This window comes from Myxocyprinus asiaticus, chromosome 9, assembly GCF_019703515.2.
Source record: "Myxocyprinus asiaticus isolate MX2 ecotype Aquarium Trade chromosome 9, UBuf_Myxa_2, whole genome shotgun sequence".
NCBI classification, from domain to species: Eukaryota; Metazoa; Chordata; class Actinopteri; order Cypriniformes; family Catostomidae; genus Myxocyprinus; species Myxocyprinus asiaticus.
In genome coordinates this window covers 7906022-7923055 of record NC_059352.1, presented here as the reverse complement: position 1 = coordinate 7923055, position 17034 = coordinate 7906022, and the positions used below count along the sequence as shown (strand labels likewise).

Sequence of the window (17034 nt, the reverse complement as noted above, 5' to 3'; positions counted from 1 at the left end):
ATACTCTTGTAACTTTAAAAAAATGAATCCAAAAGCATTTCAAACACATTTTTATACACGTTCTTGAACCGATTATGCTTAAGCTGACAACCTGTGTGGTCATGAAAACGCAGTTTGCTTTTATCGTGGTAAGAGATCGATTTTGCTCAAATTTCGCACTGCATGTAAACACCTTTACTTGCTTTATTATAATATAATTTCTAAATCGGAGCAATGGGTAAAAAATCGACGTGTGCCATTTATGATCTTCTGCCAATAAAGGAACGCTGTTGAAAGTGTTTACATGATCACAAACCTTGTCTGGTTTAAATAAACAAACCCACCTGGTCAGGTGTAAAGGAATATTTCAGGTTCAATACAAATTAAGCTCAACCGACAGACTTTGTGGCATAATGTTGATTACAACAAAAATAAAAAATGTTCTTTAAAAAAAGCACAAATTTGGGTTTCAGAGAGGCATGTACAATGGAGGTGAATGAGGGCCAAAAGTGATATAAAAAAAAGTGGAATATCTGTTTGTTCAACAGATTAATATGCGATGATTTCAAGAATCTCCACTGCATTTCACTTGATTATGACATTTCCCATAAATTATACTAATATCGCAAGCCAAAACATTAAGATGAAATCCATTCCATTTGTGTCCTTGATAAAAACAAATTTTTTAGGCATTCATTGACAGAGTTGTGACATTGACAATGCTTCATAGAGAAGTTAGGGTTTGGCAAACAGTCTTGACACTAAGGGCTTAAGAGGAACTATGAATATAACAGAACCACTGTCAAATCTGGGCTTAAAGGGATAGTTCCCCCAGAATGAAAATACTCATCATTTACTCACCCTCATACCGTTCCAGATGTGTGACTTTCTTTCTTCTACTGAACTCAAACAAAGATTTTTAGAAGAATATTTCAGCTCTGTAGGCCCACACAATAAGTGAATGATGGCAAGAATTTTGAAGCTCTAAAAAGCACATAAATGCAGCATAAAAGCAATCCATAGGACTCCAGTGGTTAAATCCATATCTTCAGAAGTGATATAAGTGTGAGTGAGAAACAGACCAATATTTAAGTCCTTTTGAATATGAATCAAATTTTTTGCTTTTGGCGATTTGCTTTCTTTGTGCATATCGCCACCTACTGGGCAGGGAGGAGAATTTATAGTAAAAAAGGACTTAAATATTGATCTGTTTCTCACCTACACCTATCATATTGCTTCTGAAGATATAGATTTAACAACTGGAGTCATATGGATTACTTTAATGCCGCCTTTACGTGCTTTTTGGAGCTTCAAAGTTCTGGCCACTATTCACTTGTATTATATGACCTACAGAGCAGAGATATTCTTCTAAAAATCTTCATTTGTGTTCTGCAGATGAAAGAAAGTTATACACATCTGGTTTGGCATGATGGTGAGTAAATGATAGGAGAATTTTAATTTTTGGGGAACTGTCCCATTAAATCAATAAATTCAGTGAGACATGTAAGCAATAGCACTTAATGGCTAACAAACCCAAACTGTTTTTTTTTTTTTTTTTAATTGTTTATTTTGCAGATCATTTATGCCAAGATGCCATGCTGACACGTGGCTTCAATCTCATTTGGTCCTTATTACCTGGAAATGCTAAAATTGCATATTTAGAGCTGCTAATGTGGTAAAGAATTAGCCTGTAGGTCATTAGATGTTCTGGACCCCTAAAATGTATCCCCTGAGAGACATAATAATGGTCTATCTTTTTGAATTTTTCTTTTTCCTCTTCTCTCTCACCCTTTTTTTTTTACTTTCAATGTGAACCAGCTGTGGCTTCTGGAGCCTTTAGTGTCACTCTGTTTGTGTGTATGTGCTTTTGATTGTGTTTTATTACCTGTGCTGGACCAACCTGGCACATGCCACTAATTATCTGACGTGTTCGGAAATGGTGTCCTCGTGCTTTGATCTTGCATTGCGTGATCAAGTGTCTTTAAAGTTGAAGTGTGTGTAATTTTTTTCCTTTCTCCTATCCCTGTTTATGCAGAGACAACTGTAGGTTAGGTGGGCAGGGAATGTATTTGGGAAACCTGTTTGAAAATGGTCGTGAATTTTGCGGTTCCGTTCGGCAACGCTAGTGGTGCAGAAATTAAACACTTAAAAAGCTAGACCCAAAAATGAAAATCAGGTCAAAAAATTTAGACAACCATCGGGGTGTTATTTTTTTATTTTTGTTTTTTTAGCTTGACAACTGTGGTCACTATGAATTATTGTACATTCTTCAGAATGCCCTTTGTGTTTCACAGAAGAATGAAAGTCATAGGGGTTTGAGAGTGAGTAAACAATATCCAGCTTTTTTCTCAGGGTGTTCAATCTTTTTTCCATACAATGAAAGTGAATGGTGATTGAGACTCTCATATAAATATACAGTATATATATATATATATATATATACAGTATGTGTGTGTGTGTGTGTGTGTGTGTGTATATATATATATATATATATATATATATATATATATATATATATATATATATGTGTATATATATATACACACACACACACACACACACACTGTATATTTATAGGGAGACCAGGGCTGTCACTTGAAGAAGTTGTCACAAGAGCTATATCTTAGTAACTACAGATTTTTTAGTCAAAGTTCAATAAATGTTTGTTTTCTCTATAAGTGCTTTTGTATGTTAGTTTGAAACCCTTAATTCAAAACTGTATTAGAATAATTTTGTATTTCATATTTTATTCTCCAAACTTAAATGACAGTATTAACATTTTTAATAGCTCTTAATAAACAAGTATAGACAATGAACACACATTTAGGCATACATTTTAACCCTGGGTCAACCATATTATAAAGGCAGATTTTAACTGAAAATCTTAAGGGTGTAAATGTTAGACTGGGACAGGTTGTCACTGTGTATAAGCAAAGTGCTTATAAAACAGAAAAGTGTTCGAACAAACATTAATATTCCCACTGACATAATTTAGACTACTTTTGTCCCACAACAAGACCGTCGACAGTGTTAACGTCTGATTGCAAAACTTAAACTCTCGGAACGGTTTTGTTTACGATCTGATGCCCTTATAGGTTATACGCTTTCATGTCATTAGACAATGATTTATAAAACTGTTATAAAAAGTCTGAAATGTTTTAAATACATTTATAAGCAGTTCAAATGTGATTTTGTGCACCAAAGTCGCTCCTCAGTATCTCCAGTCGCTTCTGACGAGCTGTCAGAATGTCTGGCCAGGAAATATCCGAATAATCGGACCCTGGCGTTTATATGATGCATGATAATCCCACAGGGGTTTAAAAGCAAGCCTTTAAGATTGGGAACTCCAAATGATCCTCCATGAGACAGAGGGTGTTCAGCATCTCGGGTAACCCATGCGGCAGTAACAGACGGTCTTGAACAGGCGACAGTGGCAAAAGGCGCACGGCTCACAGCACACCGTGCTCGGCGTCTTGCAGCTGCCCCACAGCGGCACACAGTTCGGCGGCGGCGGCAGAGGTTTCTTAACGCGGGCGCTGAATTTGTTCTGAAAATGCATAAAATTAGAATAAACAGTTTTTGAAATGTATGTAAAATTAGAATGCATTTAAAACTTTTTAGACTAACAAAATTAAATAAATAGTCTATATAGAAAAAGCCTGTTTTGGACATTGTTTCTACTTTGTAAAAAATGATATAGGCTATATATACGCCGTATATTAGTCTTAAATATTTTAAATCACCATAAACGGGAATGAACTCCCCATTGAAATTAACATGATTTATTTAGCTACCATTTCATCAAAAACGGTTACTTACAGTATGTGGAACAAACTCAGGCTATTAAAGCTCTCTGTTGTGAATGGAAATGACATTTAATTTAAAAGTGTAGCTTTACAAACCTTTTTTGGTTTCTTTTCCGATTTCTTGTTCTTCTTGGGTGTTTTTGACAAGCCTTTAAAAAAAGAAATACTATGACAAGTGACAATGTAAAACACTTTTTCAAGTGTTTACATTTAATGTGTTTCTTTTTAACATGAGAGTAAAAATGAAGGAATTACAAATTCAAACTCATTCAAATGTAATGTTTTATATTGACCAAAGAAATGTATTTGATGTCAAAACATTCCTTGATTCTTTTTGAAACTAGAATTCTGTGTTTTGTATATATTTTCAAAAATGCATGTGTATGATAAAGAAAGAGCTCTTACCGACTATGAGGACAGGAGGTGCATCTGTTTGGTCTAACACATGGAAGCTGATGGATGTTTGGTTGGAGTTGTGTTGTTCCTCCATAAGCATGTGTGTGTGTACCGTGACACAGCAGGCTAAACAGAGCACCATGCCACACAGCAACAATGACGGATTCATATTAAGATTTTACCCTGCATAAGACCATATTTCAAAACATCATAAAAGAAAAAAAGAAAAAAAAAAAAGCTCAACAAAAAGACACATTCAGAATTAACCATAGGCCTTTAACTGTGCTGAGTCTCTGGATACTCACCTTTTTAGAAAATGTTAATGCCTTCAAATTCTAAATTTATCAAAACAAAAACAAACAAACCAGCCTTTATTAATTTACTTAAAAACACAGATTTTAAGAAGAAGTTTATCTAGGACTGCTGATCAAATACAAACATTAAACATTCCTTTATGTGTTTTTTATACCAATATCATCATATTCACATTGAAACATTTATAAACTATTAAAGGATTACATTTATAAACATCTAGCCTATTTAACTAGCATTAACAAGCAGTTTAATGCTAATTAAAGGTGTAATCTTTAAATTTGGCAACAAAAAAAAAATCACTCCTCCAGGCAGCGGAGTCATTTGTTTTTGTAGTATAGGCCAAATAAAAAATACCACTGTTGTATTAATATGTAGTAACTCCACCAGTAGTCCAACCTTTCAAGAACAGTCTACATGGCACCCCCCCCCTTTTTAAGTATAATCCTCCAAGTATTTCTAGTGGCATTTGATCACAGTTTATCACTTTCAGACACCTTTTCTTTATATCCTCTCTCATGAGCATTCAAAACTGAAACTACCCATGGTAATCTTCAAGAGTCAGTGTTGGTAATTTAAAGACTGACCTGTTCTGGTGAGTAATGGGGCCCCCTGTTTTCTCTTTGTGTAGCTTGCTTGAGATTTTCCCTGCTCCCCTGCTGAGACTGAGAGAGAAATGTCAGACAGACTTTTTGTAGTCAGGAAATTCAGAAAGAGGCAAAATGCTAAAATTAAGTAGGGGTGGACCTACACAACCAGAGTGAAAAGAGGGAGAGAGAAGGACAGAGAGATAGAGAGAAAGCACGAAGTCTATGTATGCATTTACAGTATAGCCCGAAAAAGTATTTGGACATTTAAAAATGCTTGCCATTGCATCAGATAACAAAATATCTAAGTGTACCAAAATACAAGTGGCAATTATTTAAAAAAAAGATAGCAGAGGCACTTTCAGTGTGATAAACTACACCTGTGGTTACACTGCTAGGACACATGTGTGAACATGAGAGGAACTGACTTCATACAACCACTAAAAATCAAATGGTAAGAAGCAGTGTTGAGTGCAATCTATTTACAAATTAATTAGTTACTGTAATCTAATTACTTTTTCAGAAAAAAAAGTAGTGTAATTCATTACATTTTCAATTCTTGTAATCAGGTTACACTTACTGACTTCCAATTCATTTAATTACTTTTAAGTACATTATAGGGTTAAGCTTATTTCTAATATATTATATATGTAGAATACAAGAATTATAGCTCAGTAACAAGTTATTGTGAAGGAGAAATGTGAGGTACTGAGTGTATGACTTTGTGCAACAATGAACAAGACAGAAATGTAGACATTATTTTGATTTTTTTTTAAGTGGAAAAGTGTTTTAGAAAGTAACTTAAAAGTAAAATAACTAGTAATGTGATTACTTTTCCAATGAAGTAATAAGTGAAGTAATATGATTACAGTTTTAGAGAAGTAATTAGTCATTTGTAGTGGATTACTATTTTTAAGCAGCTTACCCAACACTGGTTAAAAATAATTGCAAAAATGGCTAAAAAATGTGAAATTAGTTTTGAGAAAAGCTCTAGCACCATTTTTGTGTAGACGCCACTTTTGAGATTTGAGATTTTGTTATCTAAATTAGGGATTGACTGAGTACAGTTGTAACACATTTAGCCTTTTGCAATACTGTAAAAATACTGACCAGAATAAGCATGCCATTTTTTCACATGAGACCATTTTTCTATCTACAAAAAAATAAATGTCAAAAACCCACAAACATTGTTCCTTTTTCCATAATTAGTATGTGAAGAGGAGGAGCGCATTTGTTACAACTGTCTTCATGCAGGGTACTGTTGTAACACTACCCCGGGACAGTTGTGATGTGCAAAATAATGCCTAACTTAAGTAAAAAAATACTGACATATATTATACTCTTTGATTGTTTTAAAATATTTCTAATGCTTCCATATGTATCAGTTGTAAAACATCAGCTGGAAATAAACTCTCTTGTTTTTCCTAACCCTGATATAAGGCATCATGTGACATGCATACAATACATGCAAACAAACAAAAATATATATTTACAATCATATTTTTGGACAAAATCTACTTTGCAAAATTATATCCACTGCATAATGATCTGTCTGTCTATCTATCTATCTATCTACACACACACACACACAAAAGGATTTTTGCAGGTTGTTCAGTTTCTTAATTAAAATTAACTGAAGCAACACAATTCTAGAACATTTTGTCACAATTTGATTTCGTTGTGTTCAATCCAATTAAATTAGTAAAACTTAATCCATTTGAGTTTGGACTGAATTGATACTTTTTGTAACATTGATGAAACTGGGCTGGGGGTTTACATTTCCCAGCATACTTTACATGGGACTGGATGGGGTGAACAAATGTGAAAATTTTAGTAAGATGAGAATAGGAGGAGATTTGTTAATGTCTAATGTTCTGTTATAAATGTTTTTAAAAAGAGAGTCTGTTATGCTGGAGTTTTGGGGGTTACCATTGTGGTGAAGATTGGTGCTTGTGCTTAGACTGAGGATGGACTTTCACTATTATAGAACATTTACTCCCCTAAACTGATGTTTTCTAATACATTTGCATAATTATGGACTATGTTCTTTGAATTTCCCACACAGAGAGAGGATGCTAATGTGAATGTGCAAACTGATAATGACAGTTCAAACTTGCATTAGAAGGGAAAAAATCGATCTACCCTACAGCTATACATTTTTAAATTTGGCATAAATAATTTTGGGGCCACTGTATGAGAGCGAGAGAGAGAGAGAGAGAGAGTGTGTGAGGGAGAACTAACAGTTGGTCTTTCTTTATTTAGCAGGTAGGAATATAAACAATACTCACCCCATCACAAAACAGCATGTATTTGATTTGACTCATGAATCATTAGATTTAATATGATATAGTGTATATAATCCTTTTTAACACATCAAGCTAATCAATACTCCCTGTATTGCTCATTATGGAACATTTTGAGGGAATTTACTGTGTTTTAATGTAGATTTAACTGTTGTAAGCTCTTTTGGGCAAATTACACAAAGAACATGCATTTGGATGTTAATTTGTTTATTTGATATGTTTGCTCCCCCCCCCATCATTTACACACACACACACACACACACACACACACAAAACAGTAGATGACGCTATAATCACTTTAAATTCCTTACCTTGATGTCTGCTGCCAAACCAGACAAGAGAAAAATAAATAAATATTGGCATCATTGTACCGTTTAAAGAGTTACCTTTAAAGTGACTGACATTAAGTCAGTTTAGAGCAATGAGCAATCTGAGTGACCTTTTAAACCATTGGAGTTCTTAAAAATGTCCATAACAAATGCTGCTTCCTTTCCAATTGGTAACCGATTAGAATAAAATTAAAGACTGGTTATTAATGTTATTTATTTTTTAAATGACAGTACTCTGTGCTAAGGGCGCATGTACCAGTTGCAGTGTTACCAGATCTCTCAAGAGAAAAATGTGACCTGGTCTGGAAAAACACACTAAAAATAAGCAACTTGCCTCAACCCAAATAAGTGATCATAAGGAATTCAATTTTAAATTTCATCTTATGTGGGCCAAATTATTTTATTTTAAACATGTAATAATTATTAAATAATTTTTTCATTATTTTAATTATTTGTTTTAATTACAGATCTGCTTCTCAGTCAGATCCTGGCAGCATCAAATCAGTATCAATGCATTATATCTAACAATAAATCAGTGAAGACTTGGAAACAACTGGGAAATGTACTTTTTACCTAACATTTTTTTCTTGTATCTGGATTAACCCTGCATGTATGCATAGTAATTATAAATAGTTGACCAAAAGGTCTTCAGCATGTCACAGAAGGCTACATCCACAACGTGCATTAAGGCAAAGAAATGTGTGATTCAGCAATTTCCTTCAGAATCAAAGCACATGCTTATCTTGTTCAATTAAAAAGAGAGAAGCCTAATTTTTTGGGCGAGAGAGAATTCTGAGTAATTCCGAAAATTTGCTGTAATAAACCATTTACACTTTGGTTTCATGAATTTTTTTTTTATTGGAATTAAACTAAACGGTTAAACTGGTTATTTTGTTTCTTTTTCTTTTTTCAGTTAACATTTTTATTGATTCATAAATATATAACAAAATAAAAAATAAAAAACACAACATATATATACACTGAATCAACATTTAACATTTAACCCCCCCCCCCAGTACCCCTCCCAATCACCAAACCCACCCTAACCCCCAACGAACACCCCTGTGGTCACAAATAGATACACACACACACACACACACAACAAAAAAACAAACAAACAAATATAATAATCATATATAATTAAAACAAAACATCTCTCTCCCCAGCCCCTCCCCGAGAGTCCCCCCAAAACACCAAGTAATTACCCCACTTCCTGTCAAACAGATTCTAAACGCCAGCCTTCTGCTTGACATTCCTTCATAAGCAGCCAATCTCCACACACCACTCTGGAAATGAGGGTGCCCTATCTGACTTCCATCCCCTTAAAATAATTTGCCTGCCCATTATAATACTGGTCAGAACCCATTTTTTAATGTGTATATCCCAAAAATGTATAACCGCCCCATCGCACAAAATACAAAGTCTAGGGCAGAGTGAAATTCGAGTGCCTAAAACGTCACACAAAAAAACTCTGAACTTTCAACCAAAATTCCTGAATCTTAACACACCCCAAAAAAGCATGGGTTGTGTCTCCGTCTTCTTACTGGCATTGCCAGCAGGTGGGTGTGTCTTTGAGACCAAGCCTATACAATCTAGAGGGGGTCCAACAGAATCTATGTAAAATCTTAAATTGCATAAGGCACACCCTTACATATCTAAATGCAGACTTGACATTTTTTAGAATCCTAGCCCACACTCCCTCCTTCAAAACCAAATTTAAATCTTTCTCCTATAATCTCTTGAGAGAAGTTGAAGGGATACATTATAGCGCCAACTATATGATTTATTTTTCTCCATATGTGACAACATCTCTAAACTCACCAGGGCGTGATCTGAGACTAAGATGTTTCCAGTTGAACAATCAACAACAGATGAAATGAGGGACTTAGATTTATATATATAAAAAAATCTATTCTAGAATAAATCTTATGTACTGATGAACATTTTTTATAGTCCCTACCAGATGGGTTCAGAAGTCTCCAAATATCTGTAAGACCAAGATTTTTACACATCCTGTGAAGCGTCAATGTTGCTCTAGGGTGCTTACACACTTTTGCTTCACTATGATCAAGGACTGAGTCCATCAATAGATTAAAGTCTTCTCCCAATATTATATCATGAGGGGTGCCAGCAGCTTGCAGCATCCCCTCAAGATCTATAAAAAAATCCCATCATCAGCGTTAGGTGTGTAAATATTAGTCAAAATCAACCTTTGCCCCTGAATTTCTGCTAAAACAATAATGACTCTTCCTAATTTATCTTTAATCTGTTTGATACATTTGAATTGTAGATGTTTACTTATCAATGTAATGACTCCCCTGTCTTACTTGAGCAGCACTAAAGAAAACATGTCTACCCCATATCTTCCTGAATTTTTCAGCTTCCTGCGGGGAAAAAATAGATTGTGTGTCAAAAATAAAACTATAAAGACCACATTCCAACATTAGTGCCACAGTCAGACCCCGAACTTCCTCCAGAACCAAACAAACTGCAAGACAGTGCCAACCGGCATCCATCCCTCTAAACTCAAACAGTCCATGTACGCCTACGAGAGTCCCCGCGACAACTTTGCTGTCGGATTGCTCAAGTCTGGTGTTCCTGTACAAATTTTGTGAGACAATTACATAACCAAAAATAATCAATAAAACAAACTCCAGCCAATAGGCAGAATAAACACAAAGAACGTGTAGATTCATTCACAAAACTGTCTCGAAGGTGTGTTCCTCCACAAAACAAATTCCAGCCACTAGCGGAACCAGCACAAACAAAAAAATAATAATAAAGATGTTCAGTATCCTCGGACAGTCAAACGAATGTTCAGTGAGCCAGCTGCTCATGAGTGCAGGAGATGACCTAATCATTCCAATGTCCTGCAAAAAATAATCCACGAAACAAAATCCATCCAATATGAGGCATAAGCACAAAGAACGAGCAGATTCATCCACAACTGTCCCGAAGGAGTGTTATTTCACAAAACAAACTCCAGCCGCTAGGCAGGACCAGCACAAAAAGAAATAAAAAAGGCGCCCATCTTCCTCGGATGGTCAAGTGTATATTCAGAGAGTCAAGTTCACTTGGAGGCCATATGATGATTGTGTGAGAAACACATCATGACTTCCTCAGTCCATTGATTTTATGAAAGACATCACTTGTTGTGGGCATGTAAATATTTTGCAGCTATTCTTAGTATCTATTCTCAATTTGGCCGGGAACTTCAGTGTAAAAGCGACCCTTCATTGATGCAAACGTTTCTTGAAGGAGTGTTATTCCACAAAACAAACTCCAGCCGCTAGGCGGAACCAAAACAAAAAGAAATAAAAAGGCGCCCAGCTTCCTCAGATAGTCAAGTGTATGTTCAGTGAGTCAATTCACTTGGGGGCCATATGAAAATCACCAACTGGTTTACTCACCCTATTGTCTCTATGAAAGACAACGCTTGCTGTGGGCATGTAAATATTTTGCGGCCATCCTTAGTATCTATTCTCAGTTTGGCCAGAACATCAGTGCAAAAGCGACCTTCCGTTGATGTAAGAGTTTCTTGCATTCATTGAATCGATCACGTTTCTCTCTTGTTGAATTTGCAAAGTCTGGGAACAAGAACATGCTGTGATTCTTCCAAGAAAGCTTTCCTTTGAACCTTGCCTCACGCAACACGAGATCTTTATCGGATGATCTCAGAAATTTGGCCAGAATTGATTGGGGCCTGTCTCCCTCAGCCGATCTCCGAGCCGGGACTCTGTGAGCTCGCTCGATTTCCAGCTTATGGCCTGTTATGTCGAGCAGACACTTGAACTTGTCTAGGAATTTCACCATATCTCTGCCTTCTTCATGCTCAGGAATTCCAACAATTCGGATGTTATTCCAGCAGCTCCTATTCTCAAATTCTTCCAGTTTTTCAAAAACGTGCTCCAAATCAACTTTGGTCGCCAGTGATTTATCAAATAATTCCTTCTCCGATGACTCCAGATAATCGATCCGTTTCTCGACGTCCGACAATCTTGTAACCAACTCAGAGAATTTCGTTTCCATCGCCGTAATTGATCGACGTATTACAGCGAGATCCTCCAAGTCAGCAACAACTTTAATCAGCATCACAAACATGTTGGACAGTCCACGCTGGATTTCTCCCGCCGCACTGTTCAAACCGAGTGCCTGGTCCGCAGGCCCGTCATAGGTTTCAGCTTGAGCACGTAAGTGTCTTTTAATATCTCCAGAGCCCGAGGATTTTGACTTCTTTGCCATGTTGACTTCAAAGAACAGATATGTAGCAGGGTATATTGAATCTCACCGGATTATAACATAAAAATAATTAAAAACTAGCAAAGTGCGCAGAGCTCGTCGTTCACACGTGCGCTCCTCACATGATGTCACGTACCCTACACGAAGTGTCTTTTAATATCTCCAGAGCCTGAGGATTTTGAATTCTTTGACATGTTGACTTCAAAGAACAGATATGTAGTAGGGTGTATCGAATCTCACCGGTTTATGACATAAAAATAATTAAAAACTAGCAAAGTGCGCAGAGCTCACCGTTTACACATCCGCTCCTCACATGGTGTCATGTGACCCCGGTTAAACGGTTATTAAATGAATACCAACATTTAAAAATAACGTTTTCACTCCAGAACAATTAAAAGGAACATCGTTCCCATTTTTGCTTAAGTTTGGGGAAAAAAAATTTCACTTTCGGTTTTTATTTCTGTTCCTTGGAACATTTTCAGTCCCTGCTCTTAAAAAAACAATATACACCTGTAAACTGCCAATTTACTTTGCTGTACTGAGATTGCTTTTTAACAGTTCACTATCATTAGTGTCTTTACTTTCCGAAACCACTTTCGTAGCTTAGTCTACTTAGTCTATCTCTGCGTTGTTGCACCATCTTATTGTGTAACGTCAACATGAAATCATGAATTTCTTAATACATTACTGGTTTTATTATGTACAGTTCATCAGTGCATGTTATTTCCAATAGCTAAATAGCTGTTTAGGCATTAATTAAAGCTACTGTTGTTGGCATGCAGCCTTTCTGAAATCTTGCTGAAACAGTTAACACAATAATGTAATGCTGGTTAATGTAATAAAGGTTATGGCAATAATAGCAAATGACGTTTTTAAAAGAAGTGTTGTCATTCACATCCTGGTCAAAAAGCCTTCTCAAACATGATTCTTGTATGGAACCCCTACTTTTCACAATACAATCAATTCCTGATGAATAAAATCAAGCCACGTCATGCATTTTTTATTGAATGTCCAGTTTCACTCTGCACAAATTGAGTCAATAATACTGCATTAAAGACACTGAAACACTTTATATCACAACACCAGCCATGGTATATTGTTGTTCTGGCACTGCATTCAGATATCCGATCCACAAGTACACAAGAACATTAGGTAATTACGTGCATCATTTCCTCATCTCTGTCTTTGCCAGGGACTTTTGTTAAATCAAAGGAAAAAACTGCAAACAGGACAGCCGAGTGAGTGGTGAACATTGCTCTTAGGGGATTCTGGAAAACTTTGAATCAAGAAGAATGAATAGATGCAGTAAATGAGTTATTATGTGGTGTTGACAGGGTCTGGACAAGCTATAAAAGCATCTGTTTCTCAAATGCTTTTCAGTCATTAGCACTGACTTGTACTTGTGGGCTGTTATAATTTCAATGCGCCAACTGTAGGACTCACTACCATTTAAGGGAATCTGATAAATGGCTGTATATACAGTTGAAGTCAGAAGTTTACATACACTTAGGTTGAAGTCATTAAAACTAATTTTTTAACCACTGAGTAATGACATAAGTAATTTTAACAATTGTTTACAGACAGACTGTCATGGGGACAAAGATCTTACCTTTTAGAGAAATGTCCTCTGGTCTAATGAAACAAAAATTGAACTGTTTGGCCATAATGACCATCGTTATGTTTGGAGGTAAAATGGTGTGGCTTGCAAGCCAAAGGACACCATCCCAACCGTGAAGCATGGGGGTGGCAGCATCATGTTGTCGGGGTGCTTTGCTGCACTTCACAAAATAGATGGCATCATGAGGAAGGAAAATTATGTAGAAATATTGAAGCAACATCTCAAGACATCAGCCAGGAAAAAGCTCAGTCGCAAATGGGTCTTCCGTATGGACGATGACCCCAAGCATACCTCCAAATTTGTGGCAAAATGGCTTAAGGACAACAAAGTCAAGGTATTGGAGTGGCCATCACAAAGCCCTGACCACAATCCGATAGAAAATTTGTGGGCAGAACTGAAAAAGCGTGTGCGAGCAAGGAGGCCACAAACCTGACTCAGTTACACCAGTTCTGTCTGGAGGAATGGGCCAAATTACCAGCAACTTATTGTGAGAAGCTTGTGGAAGACTGCCCAAAACATTTTAATCAAGTTAAACAATTAAAGGCAATGCTGTGTAACAAAGTGTATGTAAACTTCTGACCCACTGGAAATGTGATGAAAGAAATAAAAGCTGAAATAAATCATTCTCTCTACTATTATTCTGACATTTCACATTCTTAAAATAAAGTAGTGTTCCTAACTGACCTAATACAGGGAATGTGTTCTACGATTAAATGTCAGGAATTGTGAACAACTGAGTTTAAATGTATTTAGCTAAGGTGTATGTAAACTTCTGACTTCAACTGCATATATATATATATATAGAGAGAGAGAGAGAGAGAGAGAGAGAGAGAGAGAGAGAACATTTTCAAGGCGCTGTTTGGTTAAACCTGCTGGGATTTTCAGTACAGCTGTAATGTGTTGGAACATTTTCACATTTTGAATAATTTGCAGCATTTATGGTTCTTTTATGAGAATGTCTTGTTCTCTGCAGAGCTTAACATTTTAAAAATGTATTTCGTGTCCTTTATTCAAGGTGACTTTAACAGCATTTGCAATCTTGATCTATAGATGATCACAAATGTAACTGACATAAACCAGAGTTCTTTGGCTGAACATTTAATGGATATAAGAACTGAATCTTTTTACAATGGGCTTTTATCCTCCTGGCTGGATTCAATTTGAATGCTTCAGATAAAAAATAAAAAAATGTAAAAAAAATCAGCTTAAGAAATACTTTAAACGCTTTACAATATGTCAGGGAAAGGTTAGGTTAGGTGACTTGTTTTGAAACCATAAGGCATGTCATTTTGGAGTAATAGAGTGACTGATATTTCAATATACAGAAAATGTGCATCGCACATGTATGCTTTCGAAATCCTGTCTAGTACTGCATTAATTAAAGATGTATTTTTCAGCCTTTTCACTTCACTGTAAAAACTGAAACAAAGAAATAAAAAACTAAAAGTAATAAAGCAAAAACTTTGACATTTTAATTCATGAGAGTTTGATTGTTAGTGGTGATCCACATACATAATATTTCAAGGTGGTTCTAATTTGTATGCCACGTAGCATCATTGAAATCTGAGATTTTTTGAAATCAACCTCATTAAAACAAAGAAATAAAAAACAAAAATAATAAAGCACAAACTTTGACATTTTAATTTATGAGAATTTGATTGTTGTATTGATCATCTACATGTATAATAAATAATAAAACACATTGTTAAATGTTCCTCATATTTCAAGGTGGTTCTAATTTGCATGCCACATAGCTTCATTGAAATCTGATATTTCAACCACATTAAATTTTTTTTTAATTTGTTTAGTTTTAAGTCAATATTCATTTGAGAGAACAAAGTCATTGGACTGAGATAGAAAATTAAACAGAACTGCCATGCACATGCACAAAAAACAGGATGTTTTTAGGATAAAATATCAGGAACCGACACAAAATAAACCATGATGTGTGATACATGTGTTTCAATTTTCTAGATAGTTGAAGCTATTATGTAGTTTGGTAATAGTATGCATATAGAAACCTTTGATTTCAACGTCTTAGATTTAGTTTAAAAGCCATATTGCTATCCCATTTCAAAAACCACACACCAATTTATGTACAGTATCAGAGATCAATGGAAAATTGTCCATCATCTGAAGTAATTCCCACAGATTCTAAAAAGCATAATCTGTTAACCTGATGTAAATTTCTGCAGATGTCTCAGAAGCCAATGACACTCTGTAGCCAATGTATATTTTGCTTTGCTTTTTTAAGTTTACCAGTGGTAGGGTAGAACCCTGCACTCTGACCCCAGCCTAGCTGGGATATGTGAAAAAGAAGAATTTCACTGTATATGTGCAAATGTATAATGTGTGATGAATAAAGAAAATTATTAAATTATTAAATTATTATAGAATAGGGCTAAAGGCCCAACTTAAGGAAAATGTGAATTTTTATGTTCACAAAGTGTATCAAGATAAATATAATATAAAATAAATGTATTTTTATAGAAAATTGATGGAGCAACATAATTTGTGTGAACAATAATAATAATAAAATAATGGATGGTTGTTTTGATTAAATCTGTTTGTTTTTTTAAAGGTGGCGAGGGAGCCTTTTACCCCACACTTGGAGTAAAAAGACCCCCAGAGGGATTATAGTGATATTGTGTAATTATAGGGACAATAGTTATAGGACAAATTTGGCAACTTTGGCAAATTTTGAGACAGCAAGATGCTTTTTTGAGTAACAAATTAAGATAATACTTCAGAAAAGGGTTAAAAATGTTCTGTTAATTTCGATAACATTTGCATGTCATAAAATCTCAAGTATTCTATAAACAAATTAATCTCCATTATGACTGGATCACTCAGTGTGAGCCCACTTTGAACATTTTTCAGAACACATTTTTAGACCCTGCAACAGGGGGGCTTTTTTATTGTTATTTTTCACCCCAAATACTGTCCTTTCACTTATTGGACAGTTATTAAAAACACTTCTGATTTTATGACCTTGAACAAAACTGAAAATGATAAATAATTATTTAGTAAAAAATAAAAATGTTTGATAATTTGATCAAATTATCAATTCTCGTTAGCTACATAAATTTGCAACATTTAAAAAATTATTAAATATCACATCAAATTACTTCAAAATCCAACTTTAGACATTGCATGCAATGATCTCAGGATCAGGAATATTTTGAAGTGTATAATGACAAAAAGAGGTGTTTAGGAAAAGTATAGAGATAGGGATAAGAAATAAGAGATAGGGAGAGAAAGAGAGAGAGACCTAGAGTCATAAAAAGAAAGTAAGGACTTGTATTACCTTCTGCACATTTTGGATTTTCTTGTCTGGAATGCTGTATTCCCTTTCATGCTCAAAAAACATAAACAGCTGTTTTCCTAAGTAGATTTTCACATTAATATCTTGTCTTTCACTCCACTTCATAGCTTGTAGTATGCTACCACTCTTGAACTGGGAAA

At 35.2% G+C, this 17034-nt stretch overlaps 1 protein-coding gene across 1 annotated transcript; it reads right to left on the bottom strand.

The window, feature by feature from the left end:
- Positions 1–2480: 2480 nt before the first annotated feature.
- On the bottom strand, positions 2481–17034 carry LOC127445971 (agouti-signaling protein-like). The gene is made up of 6 exons (XM_051706517.1): positions 16877–17034; positions 5081–5158; positions 4487–4516; positions 4191–4364; positions 3882–3934; positions 2481–3526 (listed from the first exon to the last, which is right to left on the bottom strand). The coding sequence occupies exons 4-6, from the start codon at positions 4348–4350 to the stop codon at positions 3356–3358; spliced, it is 384 nt and encodes a 127-aa protein (XP_051562477.1). The 5' UTR covers positions 4351–4364; positions 4487–4516; positions 5081–5158; positions 16877–17034; the 3' UTR covers positions 2481–3355.